A 14,878-nucleotide genomic window follows, 5' to 3' on the forward strand; every position below is an offset into this window, starting at 1 on the left:
AAAAAAAGTCAGTGGACAAACATAATATCCCTGGCAGAAAATTACCAGTACAAATCTGTTAAGTTTAAGGACATTTCCTTCAAACCTAAAACACAATCCGTAATTCAAAATAAAACACCTGTGAAAAATCAATATGTATTTTTACAGGCTTTTCGTATTACACCATAAAGTAAGGGAATTCAACGTTAAACAATTACCATAGCATTTTTTCAGTATTTCATTATCTTTTTTTATTATTATTATTGCATTTGTACGGAGCCCGGGAAGTCACCTGTAGGAGAAAAAAAAACAATCCGTGGCGACGTTTTTGCAATCCGTCCCCTCAGTTTATAAACCGGTCTCTGATGCCCAAAAATGTTGTACATGACATTTCTTCTCCAAATCTTTTTATTTGTGTTTTGTGACATTCCTAAGTAAGCAGCTCACTAGGTTTTGACACACGGCCATGGTTCAGTTTTTTCTGCTTTCTAGGATTGAGTCCTCACCAGCCCTTAAGTGCAAAGAGACGTATTCAAGAGAGATGTCTTCTCTCTCAGTGTGTGATGTCTTGCCATTGTTTAAACCAGGGGCGTAGATTACGCGGGGGACGTGTCCCCCCCCCACTTTTGTTTGTTTGTTTTTTTTGTATATATATAACATTTCTGTCCCCCTCACTTCTGAAATGATGGCTACGCCCCTGGTTTAAACGAATAGCCTATGAAACAAATGCATTACGCCAGTGTCTTTCATCTGTGGTTTGGAGCCATTTGCACATGACTCTTGATTTATATTATTGTTTTATCATCGTGGTAGACATATTATGACCTGGCTACGGACGGTTGTATAGGAAGTACGATCATTTTTACAACCTGTTTAACCTGTTTTTTTTTTACAACCTGCTCAATAAATGGACGACAGTCTTTAGATTTGCTGTTATTCATTTGGTCCATGTTTTTTTTATTAATCTCCAAACACAAGCTGAGGCCCCAAAGGATCCCTGCTATTAAAACATGCCGTAGGAGAATTTAGGGGGACCAGGGGTACAAACCGTGCTTGAACAGAGACAGCATTTGTGCGCACAAGAGCTCTTTTAGGGGCCGTTCACATATCGCGCCTAAAAACGCGTGGAAAACGCTAGGCGCGCCGCTTTCTGCTTTTTTCCCAAAGCGTTTGGGCGCTTGCGCTCCGGAGGCGTCTGCCGTTGCTAAGCAACCATGACCTCCGCTCTCCATGAAGACTCGGGAGTTTCAGCAAAGGGTCAATGTATTTGCAGCACTAAAAATCGCTTGTAGTAGCTCTGCTACTAAATTTATTTAAAAATGGCTATCCCTGTACAGCTATGATCAGCTGTTCCTTCATCTTGACTGAGATTTCAATGTTGTTACGGGAAAGGATGAAGCTGATTGGTTGGTTCTTGTCACATGACCCGCGGTGCGCTTGCGGCATTCTGAAAAGTTGAAATGTTTTTATCTCGATGCGGCGCGGAAGCGCCTGGAAAAAATGAGCGCGTCGCACCGCGTGCGCGTCGCGACCGCGTCGCTTCCATTATGAGCGCGCCTGCCGCGCGGCTACATTTGAAATAACGAACTTGAGCGCGCAAAAGACGCGATATGTGAACGGCCCCTTATTGGGACTTTGAGCGTTGTTATTATATATGAGCTGGCGCTCTCTGGATTCACTGTGTGTACATCACCTGAAGCCACACACACTCAGCTGATAAGATCTGAAAGAGAAACATACGTTTCTGCTCACATCTGTGTCCGTTTAGCACTGGTGTCAACATATTCTTCAACCTTCTTTGTAAAATAAATGCTAAAAAGCTGTTGTATGAATGCCAGAATGCTCCAGCCCAACTATCACGTCATATTGAGAGGAAATCAACATGCCCCATGTGTCAAATTATTCATTTTTAGAATTGTGTTCTCAATAAAAAAAGTCAAACAATAGGATATTGAGAAAATGTTAATGATTAAAGATGTTTTGATGTTTTATTGTGGATATTGAATATTCAAAATTTGATGTAAAGCACAAGGAATTTGCTTTTAAAAAGATGAAACTAAAATGTTGATAAGAATCTGCTTGAATCAGCAGGACTGGTCATTAATGAGTCATAATTAAAGGAATAGTTCACCCAAAAATGACAAATTGCTGAAAATGTATCCATCCTCAAATGCGTCCATCCAAGATGTAGAAGAGTTTGGTTCTTCATGGGAACAGTTTTAGAGAAATATAGCATTATATTACTTGCTCACCAATGCATGGAGAAAGAGTTATTATTATGGACTCGTATTATGGCCAGAAGCAAAGGTTTTAATTTAAAAATGTCTTAATAATTGATTTGTATCTTACAAACACGCAGCTTTTCACTTTTCACTATAAGATGTTCACTGAAGGAGTTGTGTGAATTACTTGTGGATTATTGTGATGTTTTTATCAGCTGTTTGGACTCTCATTCTGACGGCACCCATTCACTGCAGAGTTTTATATTTGAATTTATACAATTAAAATGAAATTGAATACAACTGATTAAAGTAAAAAAAAACAATTACAGTGCAGTGCCAAGAAATATACTTTATAAGAGTGATCCAAGTTTTCTCTCTTGAAAATATCTTACATGAGTGAGTACACATTAATTTCCCCCAAAACAACAACAGCAAATCCACCTTAAATTTCTCTGATGTCAGTTTTAGCTCAAACCTCTACATTCTGAGTTGCTGCCAAGCTGTTACTATCTTTAATGTTGACTTTGCAGAACAAATGTACACAAGTGCTTTTAGATCTGTCTATTAATAGAACAACTGCTCATAAATCTACTAAATATTATGTCTGATATTTAAAAAGTGAGATATTTTAAAAATCTGGCCTTTGTGGGCACCTCTTCCAAATTCCTCTGGTCACAGTCACCTGGTCACATTGACTCAGTGATTGCTCTGGGATGAATGAAGACATAACAAATCTAAAAAAATTATAACAAACATTTTTTCAATCTAATTTGGTTATTCTTTACAGGCACTTGTGGCTTATTGTGAGTGTTTTTTAAATAAAATTTTCTCTGCGAGTATACAGCCAAACCGCTAGGTGTCGCTGTCGACTACACGAGCTAAGGGTAAGTAGAAGACGATTTTGTTTACTTCTTTTAAAAGAAAAGATGTTGTCGACAAGACAAGTTATTTTATTGCAGCTAGTGGAATTGTCTTTTGAATACATGTCATGTTCTGACTGTTTATTATTGTTATAAAGATTTTTGATCGCTAAATTAATTTCTTGTCCAACCGTTTGTGTCTAATCAGCCTCACTGCCTTCATTAGGAGCTTCCAGCAATCAGGCTCTATTTTATTCCAAGTGGATGAAAAGTAGTGGTAGGTGCTTTCCAAACGCTGCTTTGTGTAGCTTCGAAACCTTTAGGAGTCGTTTATTTCAAGCTGAGCGCGTATCAAACCGCGAAAATGTCATGTGATTTCAGTCAAGAGGCTTCGTTACGTCATAAGGTTCATGTTTGCCGCTAGCGAACTCCTGAACCAGTGTCTATGTTTTTTTGTTTTTATTTACCAGGTTTTTACCTAATCTCAGTTTTATACATTTGTAGACATTTTAATGACACATTTGTATAATAAAAAGTAAGATTTGTAGTTAATAGTCTCTTACTGGCCTGATTAACCAAGCTCTGCATACAAATTGTTAATTTATTAACACTTAATATTTAATGGTATTTGATTGATTTATTAATTACATTTAATAGATTACAGTTTCAATAAAACATTTTAATTTGTTTTTTATTTTTAAAATGTGTTTTTATGCACGTTTCAGTTGTGTATACCAGCAGGCGTCACCAGCGTGTGGCGTTTCAAGCGCTTCAAAACTATGGAAGGCGTATGAGGCCAAGAGTCATTAAGGGGGGGGCGGGGTCTAATGCTATTTCATACATTCTGAGTTATTTACACTGTTAAAGAGTTGGATTCTCATGCTAAACATGGCCAAAGATTCAAAAAAACTATTTGAACGTATGACGGAGTATTGCAGAGTATTAACTTTATTCAGGTTACAGAAGACATTGGCAGTGCTGCACAGGACTTGCTCGAGAAGAATGTCTCCAAAGAAGTGTGTTTTTGGATGTGAGGGAAAGATAACCTTGTTCAGCTTCCAAAGAACCCGGCGTTACGTGAACAGTGGATGCAATTTGTTTTTCCGGGACAGCAACGGAGTTTCGCAAGTGTTTGTTTTGGGCATTTCGGTGACAAATGTTTTATAAACAAGGCCCAGCTCGACGCTGGATTTGCACATCGTTTGATACTGAAAGACGGAGCAGTCCCAGCGATAAAAGATCCCAGTCATGAGCTGGAACAGAGAAAAACTACATCAAATTTCTGTGTTTTGTTGGCAATTGGTGCAGTGCTCATGACTCTTTAGCTCCGCCCACGGCACGCCTCCAGGAGCTTGACTGTTTTCGGACCGAATCATAAAGCTGTATCTTTCTTTTATAAATCTGATAAAACGAAAGACTCTTCGGAGATATGAAGGATGCAATACTACTATATAGGTATACTCAAGATTAACATGAGATTGGCAGAAACTGTGTGTGTTATGTCCCCTTTAAACGGAACTCTCGACCATATCAACATGCACTGTTTGTCTGTGTTAGTTGCTTCATTGCTATCTGAAACTATATCTGCATATGCGGTACAAACATCAGACGTCATATTTATTCATGAAGGATGTCATAATGGTACATTCGTATGCACGTATATGCAAACATCAGACAGTATATTTGTTCATGAGAAATAATCATCAATAATCAGTAGGTTGTGTGTGATGTCAGTCTAAATTTGTCATGTCCTATTTAGTTGTTAAGGTCAACGTTCTTTCGCAGGTAGAAAAGTCCGAATTTACATTGTAACATTAATTTATTTACTCTAGCGCACAGTAGATATCAGTAAAGCAATGCCACAATAAACTAAAGAAGGGATTAATATGTGGGTAAATCCTAGAGGCTTTTATTACATGAACATGGTCAGAATGTGCGTGCGTTGAGAGGCACATGCAAATTTGTCTTATTAACTGAAAAAATGTGTGTCTTTACACATACTATGGAAACTATATATAATTTCTAGTCACTGGATGGTGATTGGTCAAAAAAATCCAGTCGCATTAAAATACAGCCCTAAAATTTGTATATCACTGCACAGAGACCAATTATTAACCTTTATTTATGTCAGCACTAGTGGAAGAATGATTGATATACAATATATCACAACCTCTTAGTGGTTAACAGATTGTTGTTGTGAAACCTGTTTTATAATGGCTGCGTATAAAAGTATGTATTGGGATTATACGGTTATGATGTCACAGAGTGAATGTACTTCAGCTGCTGTTATTGTCGCCTCTGAACATACTCCTTTGTACCTCCAAATCTGATCCTTTTTTTCTTTTATGGCCTGAGAGAAAGTGAGAAGATGAAAGGAAATAATTAGAAAAGAAGCCAGCAGAGACTGAGGAGATGTTGAATTTGGCGTTGCGAGAGTGTTATTAAAAACCCTGCCCCTCATATTAACACTGACTCAATTTAATCACCTCCCACTTCCAGTAAAATGGCACACTTTTAATTTTCAAGCTTTCCAAGGATCTCAGGTTCTCATATTTACATACAGTCTGTTCAGAGAGGGCTTTTTTAACTCTAATTTGGAAATGAATTTTATTTCCTACTTTGAGCAGTTTCTGAAACATGATGGTTTGAGTCCAGTCCTTTGGTTCTGCTTTTATAATCTATATTCTCAGTCTGGTCAGGAGTATTACACAATTTCTAAAGACCTTGGGAGGGTGTGGATCTAATGTCATCCAGTCCTGAGAGTGTTTTTTTTGTGTGTGTGCATAAATGACATAAATGTGATCACATATCTGTTTTCATACAGAAGGTAAACAGCCAAGTTGTTATAGTTCGAGAGGGGCCAGTAGTGAAAAGTGGGGCGGCTGTTAAGCAGTTTTCAGCAGAGGGTAGTTGTCAAAGAGAGGGATGTAAGGGGTGGGCAGACCTCTGAACAGCTACATTTGTGGAATGTGTGTTCATTTTATATCCTGGGGAAATTGAATCTTGTTTTTGGATGAAACCGGCGTTTACAGCACACTCTCACACAAGCAGAGCTTACAGACAGCTCAGTGAAACATGCAACAATATAGGAGAAACTATTAATATATATAATTATTTTTTGAATGACGTCTGTTCACTAAGGCTGCATTTAAAGTACAGTAAAAAACGAATAATGTGAAATCACAATTTAACTTTTCTTTTTTAATATATATATATATATATATATGTGTGTGTTATATATATTAAAAAAGAAAAGTTAAATTGTAATATATATATTAGCAACTATATTTTTATTTTAAATGTAATGTGATGACAAAGCTAGACCATGACTGGTCATACACACACACACATGCATTTATATATATACTGCACACATACAGTATATATATATAAAAAGGATGTATGAACTTAAAAAGTCTGTTTCTCCATTGCAGTCATTTAAAATTCAGAGAAAAAATTTTTTGGAAGCAACACATATATTGCTAGTATTTAATTGTGGAGGGGTCTTAAAATCATGACATTGGTTTTCTGAAATTTACGTAATATTGATAATTAATATAAAAATTAAAGGGGTCATATGATGCTGCTAAAAAGAACATTATTTTGTGTATTTGGTGTAATGAAATGTGTTCATTCATAGTTTCCAAGATTGCTAGTTGGGTGCATGTTGTTGTTGAAAATGGAATGACATCTAGAGACATTCACGGCTCAGGTTAGAAAGTTCTGTGGTCCTTCTCCAGGTATTATAGTCTAGACCAGTGTTTCTCAACCCTGGTCCTGGGCGCCCCCCAGCACTGCACATTTTGTGTGTCTCCCTAACCAAACACACCTGATTCAACTCATTAGCTCATTAAAAGAAACTCCAGGAACTGAAATGGGTGTCAGATAAGGGAGACATACAAAATGTGCAGTGTTGGGGGGCGCTCAGGACCAGGGTTGAGAAACACTGGTCTAGACCTTCTTGGTCAGAATATGCCATGACTGTTGAACGCCTGTCAAGAGAGAAACATTTTATGCACATATAATTGTGTAGTTACAGCATCTACCAGCAGACGATAACTGCAGAGGAACCAGCCAAACCCTGACCCCCTAGCTAAACCATTTACAAACTCTTTTTTTCCTCAGACACTCATGAATGGAGTTCTGTGAAAGCTAGTTACCCCAATCCTCCTGCCAGCTGATCTGAACTGCTTACCATCACCCCCCGAAGAGCTAGTGAAGAGTTTCTCCTTCATTAATCATGCAAACAGAGCCAAATGTTATAGGTAATTATCAGTTTTATCATAGTCATCAAAGTTTGAAACTGCTGTTGTGTTTCGGGTGTATCTGAGTTTGTTCTTCCCACCCTGAATCCTCTTTAGAGTAACATGTAAACACAAGTGGGCTGCATCGCCCTAAAATAAACATATTCACACACACACACTCCACAGCTCAAACCCTACTCCAAACACACCTGCTCACACTCATTTCACCACACTGGCGAGTTTGGATGTCTGGATTTGATTGGTCGGAGCAGCGGTCGTTTGTGGTTTTACACTTACACAGAGATGTTTTTTCCTGATGTGACAGGCTGACTCTGCTGATTTTGAAATCAGACAAGGATCCTGACCCCAGTGAACTGCTCGGGTAACATGTTCAAACCAGACCACAATATCTGCATTGGTTGTGATGTCTCTCAGACATCTTAGTACTTCTTGGTCTCTTAATATATTGAATAATATCAAATTGCATACAGTTAAAGTTGCAAGCTGAGTTGTGGCCTAGTGGTCAGTGTATCATTACTCTCCATAAAAATGGCAAGAAGTATTTAAAAAATAAATATAACAGCTCACACTGCATTATGATTTATGATACGTTTAGTTCTTCAGTTCATATATAATTGATATCAACTTTTCCTACCACACTTTTTCCTTCTACTCAACTTTCTATGAATATGCTTGGATACAGCACTCTGTGAACAACCAGCTTCTTTAGCAATGAACTTTTGTGGCTTACCCTCCTTGTGGAGGGTGTCAATGACTGTCTTCTGGACATCTGTCAAGTCAGCAGTCTTCCCCATGATTGTGTAGCCTCCTGACCCAGACTGAGAGACCATTTAAAGGCTTAGGAAACCTTTGCAGGGGTTTTGAGGTAATTAGCTGATTAGGGTGTGACACCATGACTTTCCAGTATATTGATCTTATGTAATATTCTAATTTTCTGAGACACTGAATTTTGGGTTTTCATTATCTGTAAGCCATAATCATCTAAATTTCAAGAAATAAAGGCTTGAAATATTTCACTCTGTGTAATGAATCTATATAATATATGGGTTTCACTTTCTGAAATGAGTGACAAAAAATATTGACCTTTTTCATGATATTATTTTTTTTAGATGTCCCTGTATATATATATATATATATACACACATACATCCTGTATATATTATCATTATAATCCTGTACATATTTTATTATTATAATCCAGTATAAGAATCCCTCAGTTTGCTAAGAAAAAGGATCACGCCTTAAAAAACTTCATTTCCCACGATGCTGTGCGAGCAGTGGAGAGTTCAGGGGTCAGAGTTTAGATGTGCGCGAAATAGACTGAGGATTGGACATTGCAAGCTAAACAAAACTCTTCATGTTATAGGAAAACACCCGACAGGACTATGTGATGAATGTCAGGAGGAGGAATCAATTAAGCACATCTTTATATCATGTAAGAAATATATACAAGAAAGGCAAGAGTTCAAGAATCAGCTAAACTCCAACGAAGAAGAAGAAGGAGCAGAACACTCCAGTCCAGTTGGTGGCGGTAATACACCATAAGTTGGCTTGTCAACCGCCATAAAATCGTACAAGAAGAAGAAGAAGAAGAAGGAGCAGAAGAAGAAGTGCGCGTGTCGCTGCTGCGCGAACGAAGCGGAAATAGAAACATGCAGCAAAGTTTTACCTAAGTTTCGCGCACACCCGTTTTTAATTCATCCCCGTCACAAACATGACCTCAAATATTACAGACGCCTCGCAGGACGAGCTGATCAATTTAATATATCACCATTTAAAGGACAACGGCTATAAGAAAGCAGCCAACGTGCTGAGAAAGCACGCACCCCAGGTGCAGTTATGTTTATTCTTTTTTGTTGAGAGAGCAAGTGCATGATTGTAGGTCAAGAGTATGTATTATTGCATTCATTTTGAAACATGAGAATTCAAAATAAAGCATTTCAAACTCTTGCTTTAGTTTAGAGCAATCGAACCTAATCCGATGCATTTACCAACACCAATTTATTTAGTGTTTATCTGTTCACTGCCTATCGGTGACAGTAGTACACGATGCCCATAAAGCAATACTTAAGCTGTATTTCTACCACTGTAGTTGGCACTTACTGCACGTATGCGTTAAACTTGAGTGGTAGAAACGAGCGTTTTTAATTCGTGAATGTAGTGCCAAATAACCTTGTCCTGTGGTTACTGATAGTAGTGCACAGATATACTGTAATCACCAAATAAGATTTACAGACACTGATGTCAGTCAGTGCAACAGTTCAGTGTTTTTTTTTCTTTCCTATTAGAGTCGATGTCAGACGAGCTCAGTACTGTGATATGCATCGCAACACAATATATGAATTGTCTGAATGCACGTAATGTTTGTATGAAATGTGGCTGTTAATTGCAGGTTGAAACTGAAGAAGTGAAAGCATCCTTGAGTGAGATCTTTAAGAAGTGGGCAAGGTAACTTGGTGCATGTGTGTCTCGTGTTCTGGGCTACATTGAAATGGTTTCAAACAAATTTATCATGTTTCTTCCTTTTTACAACGTGATTCATTCAGCTTGGATGATGGAGATATTCCTCCTGTGCCTTCTGGTATGTACATCAGCTGAGGTTTTACTAAGTATTATTTATCAGAAGATTCACATGACAAATCTGAGTACCGTACATGAATAATTTTGATGGAAATCATACTGACAATTCAAAACTCCTATGGAGTGATCACTAATATTAGTAGAAACCAACTGAAACTCTTTAAATCCACAGGTGTTCAGACTCCTGAGCTTCAGAGTCCTGCAAAGAGCAAGACAGGCTCTTCAACTGGAACCAAGTCTAAGGTCACAGCCCCATCTGCTGGTAAGTGAGTTGTCCATTTTATTATTATGTTTATATTGTGTAATGTGTGTTTGAGCAGTGTTTTTGTCTAACATTCATCTGGAGATGCCACGGATCTGACAATCTTACTTAAAGTTTGCTGAAAATTTATTCACCCTCAGGCCATCAAAGATGCAGATGAGTTTGTTTCTTTATGGGAACCGACTTGGAGAAATGTAGCATTACATCACTTGCTCACCAATGGATCCTCTGCAGTGAATGGGTGCCGTCAGAATGAGTCTAAACAGCTGATTAAAAACATCACAATAATCCACAAGTACTCCAGTCCATCAATTAACATCTTGTGAAGTTAAAAGCTTTGTGTTTGTATGAAACAAATATGTCATTGACACGTTTTTAACTTCAAACCAGTGCTTCTGTCTAAAATGCCAGTCCTCTCTTCATACTATTGCTTTCTCCAGTGAAAAAGTAATCTTGTCTTAATCAGAAGAGAAATATGCACAGATAAAGCATTGTTTATAGTGAAAGCAGTCCAATTCAGTTCTAAAGAAATATGTTGGTGGATTTTGATGTGAGAGGAAAACAGGGGCTGGACTTTTTCACTGGAGGAAGTGTTATGGATTATGGACTGGTAATTTGACCAGAAGTGACGGTTTGAAGTTAAAAATGTGTTGAGGGATTTGTGAAGTGAAAAGCTGCATGTTTGTAAGAAACAAGCTGTTAATTGATGAACTGGAGTGGTGTGGATTATTTGTGAATTATTGTGATGTTTTTATCAGGTGTTTGGACACTCATTCTGACGGCACCCATTCACTGCAGAGGATCCACTGGTGAGCAAGTGATGTAATGCTACATTTCTGCAAATCTGATGAAGAAACAAACTTATCTACATCTTGGATGGCCTGAGGGTGAGTAGATTTGCAGCAAATTTTCATTTTTGGGTGAAATTTTCTTTTAAAGTGAAAGAATTACATATGTAGTACACACATCCCTAGTTGTGATAGAGCTGAACTGTGATCTAAACCCTCAGTTAAAGTTTCTATATGTTATTTATATTTTTGGTTGTTTGTTTTGTTTATGGAAAGTAGATTGTCCAGAAAATTCTATGAGCAACAAGAAGGCTTCAGGATTGGCAAAAAAATCTACGGTATTTGATTTAAAACTGACCAAGATATTTTATCCAGATTTAACTGAGCCACCATACAAGTCATCTGACATATTCATCACTAATTCCACTCCACAGAAAAAGAAGGATTCAGTGCCTCCTTTAGTCCTTGCCGCTCCAGGGAATAATTCCGATTCAGACTCTAGTTTAGATGTGGAGAAGTGGAGGAAAATGCTTTCCGAGTTATCTGGTAAGACAAACTGTAAAAATGCATAACAGCACACATTGAAGGTTGTAGTGTATTACATGTAGTCCTGCAGATGGGTAAATCTCACAAACCCCATGTTTAACTTCAAAATCAAAAGAAAGATTTTGCTTCATATTTTTGTGGAAACCGTGATACATTTTTCAGGATTCTTTGATGAATAGAAAGTAAAAAAAAAAAAAAAAAAAACAGCATTTATTTGAAATGGAAATAATTTCCAACATTATAAATGCCAATGCGCTCTTGCTGAATAAAAGTATTCATTTCTTAAATGAAAAAAAAAGGTCTTAACTGACCGGCAGTTAATGTATTCATATGTATTTCCCATTCATTTTGATGTGACGTGTTTACATAAGATTAATACATAAACATGAAATATGATTATTGAAGTTTGTCTGTTGTTACCAGATGCCGATCGAGCAAAGATGGAAGTTCTCTCAATCTTGGATGAAACTCCTGTCTCCTCACCTGCAAAGTCTTCAGCAAAGGGAAAGATGACAAAGAAGCCGGCAAGAGCTAAAAATGAGGGAAACCCAGCCAAGAAGGCAAAGTCCAATACACCAGCAAAGGCGGCGAGTGCCAAACCTGATGACATTCCTGTAACGACCGATGCATCTGAGACTCCTTCAAAAAAGTCGAAACACAAAGATGCTACAGCTATTTCTGATCATGAAATTAAGACACCATCCAAAAAGGCTGGGAATAAGACAAATAGTAGTATCTCAGGTCTTGATGTGGTTAAGACCCCTAAAAGAACTAAAGGTAAAACTACTAACTCATCTGTTCAGGATGAGACTGATAAACCAGAAGCACATCATGAAACTAATGGACTCTTGGAAACTGACAAAATGGCCACTCCACTGACAAGGACTAAAGAGGTTGGTGTGTCAGATTCACAAGCCAATAGGACTCCTAAAAGAGTTCAGTTTAGAGCAGATCATAGTTTTTCAGAGCAAGTCGAGACCCCTAAAATAGCAAACGTTTGGAAAGATAATGGTACCTCAGAAACCAGCAGCACTGAAACTCCATCTAAAAAGGCTAAAAAAAGGAAAGGCCAATCTGAAGCTAGTAACGTTGAAACTGACAATAGTCCCTTAAATAATAAAGAGGTTAAGGAAGCTGCTTGCAAGCTGCTAGAAACCAACCTTACAATGGACGCTACCTCTGACCAATCAGAGACGCAATCAAAGAAAGTGAAAAGCAAGAAGTCTAAAAGTGTTGTAGGGCCTGTTCCTGATGAGACGCCTTCTAAGAAGGTTAAAGTTAAGAAAACCGAAGGTGCTTCTGAGATTGACCAAGAAACGACATCTGAGAAAGCTGATGTCTCTCTAGAATCCGTTAAACCTGACTCTTCATCTAAAAAAGCCAAACTTAAGGACAATAAAAGCCATTCAGAAACACTTGAGCCTGAAATGCCGTCTAAAAAAGCTAAAGCCAAGAAAGTTAAAAGCAACGAAGAACCTGCTGGAGAAGTAGAAATGACCATTAAGAAGCTCAAAACGGTCATGTCAGATGATGATCTCCTGCAGTCCGACTCTACAAACAGCTTTTCGAAAAAAAGAAAAAACAAGGCTGCTGATGTTGTGGAGATCCAGAATGACGTTCCTTCAGAAACGCCCTTAAAAAGTAGTAAATCTCAAGCAAAAACTCTAGATGGTGATGGTTTGGGAAATGAGGAAACCTCTAGTCAAGATCTAAACACTCCTTCCAAAAAGGAAAAACGCAAAAGGGAAGAAGCTTGTGACGTCCCAGCACCGGAGGAGGCCACACCAGAGCCCAAGAAGGCCAAGAAAGACAAAGAGAAGAAGAAGAGCAAGGAGGGAGAAAATGAAGATTCTCTTCAACCACCAGCAGCAGAAGAAGCATTTGTTCCTGTAGAAACAAATCAGAAGAAAAAGAGTGAGTGATCATATGCATATCTTGGCTTGTGGCTTTATTTTACTGCATCTTTCAGTTTTTGATTGCTTGTGTTCCCTTTCACTCTGAAATGATGCACAGAGAAGAAGAAAGAGAAGGAGAGAGAAGAAGAAACAGAGGAGATAATTCCTGATGATCCTCCTGTATCTGCTCCAGTTGAGGAGGTGGTAGTGCACAAAAAGGTAAAAATTGGTGTACGGAGCATGCTGTTTTACATTGTGTTCCTTAAAGGGATAGTTCACCCAAAAATGAAAATTCTGTCATTATTTACTCACCCTCAAGTCGCTCTAAACCCGTAAGACCTCCGTTCAGCTTCGGAACACAAATTAAGATATTTTTGATGAATTCTGAGAGCTCTCTGACCCTCCCATAGACAGCAATGTAATTACCACGATCAAGGTCCAGAAACATAGCAAGGAGATCGGTAAAATAATCCATGTGACATCAGGGGTTCAACCGTAATTTTACGAAGCTACGAGAATACTTTTTGTACGCAAAGAAAACAAAAATAACGAGTTCATTCAACAATTCGTCTCCGCATTCATTTTAATGTGACGTGTTTACATAAGATTCATACATAAACGCCCTGGTGCCATTTTGGAGAGTATCCACTGAACGTAAACGGCGTATGCTATTCTGTGTCCGCTGCGTCACGCGGGATGTGCGGGTCTAGTCGACTAGACCAGTGTTTCCCAACCGGGGTGCCGTCTGTCCAGAGCAGGGGTGCCGTGTAAAAAGTCCTTTAAATTATTAACTTTTTATTTTAATTAAATTTTATTTTAATTAAATATTTTAATTAACCCTACTGTTAGACCTACCTGAAAAACTAAAAATCAATTTATTTAATTCGAAGGCCTGTCGTTATTTTTTATTTGTGCTTTCATTATTAATTTCTTTATTTGTTCTTATTTTATTACTGACTGCTTACTTGTCATTTTTTATTCAATTCAAAGTTTGAAATCAAGCTATCTCGTGCTACTGCAACAAAATTACCCCCCTGTAAAATTTAAAAAACACTGAGTGAGCAAAAATTAGTGAGATAGCTAGTTATAATGGTAATTAAATAATGTTTACATATGTATAAAAGCCTACATTAAAATCTGTCATATAAACTGGTCTCTTCATTAGCAATTGCCTACTGATTGCCACAATTGATGGACAAAAATGTTTATAATATTAAAAATATCTGTATGACATTATATTCTGCAGTTCTTCCCTGTTGTACCGAATATCTATACTTTTCAAATTATCACATCGAAGTTAGAAATTCAAATATTGTGACAAAATTAATTTAGTAGGGTGCCACAAGTTTGTTAAAATCTCCAAAGGGTGCCGCGACTAAAAAAAAGGTTGGGAAACACTGCTTTAATGTGTCATAATGCTATAGAAATTAATACTTATATTTAGCAAGGACACATTAAATTGATCAAAAGTGACAGTAGAG

At 37.7% G+C, this 14,878-nt stretch overlaps 1 protein-coding gene across 2 annotated transcripts in view; it reads left to right on the plus strand.

Moving 5' to 3' along the window:
* Nucleotides 1–8,907: 8,907 nt before the first annotated feature.
* tcof1 (treacle ribosome biogenesis factor 1) overlaps nt 8,908–14,878 on the plus strand; it is a 7,589-nt gene continuing 1,618 nt past the window's right edge. Inside the window, exons 1-8 of one of the 2 annotated variants that reach the window (XM_016576201.1) lie at nt 8,908–9,157; nt 9,719–9,774; nt 9,873–9,907; nt 10,079–10,168; nt 11,233–11,294; nt 11,391–11,502; nt 11,926–13,416; nt 13,516–13,616. In XM_016576201.1, coding sequence (XP_016431687.1) covers nt 9,041–9,157; nt 9,719–9,774; nt 9,873–9,907; nt 10,079–10,168; nt 11,233–11,294; nt 11,391–11,502; nt 11,926–13,416; nt 13,516–13,616 — 2,064 coding nt within the window. In that variant the 5' untranslated portion in view covers nt 8,908–9,040. The remainder of the gene's footprint in view (nt 9,158–9,718; nt 9,775–9,872; nt 9,908–10,078; nt 10,169–11,232; nt 11,295–11,390; nt 11,503–11,925; nt 13,417–13,515; nt 13,617–14,878) is intronic. The other variant, XM_016576202.1, reaches the window with a different exon arrangement.

Source organism: Sinocyclocheilus rhinocerous, unplaced genomic scaffold, assembly GCF_001515625.1.
Source record: "Sinocyclocheilus rhinocerous isolate Xijiao unplaced genomic scaffold, SAMN03320098_v1.1 scaffold4219, whole genome shotgun sequence".
Classification (NCBI taxonomy): Eukaryota; Metazoa; Chordata; class Actinopteri; order Cypriniformes; family Cyprinidae; genus Sinocyclocheilus; species Sinocyclocheilus rhinocerous.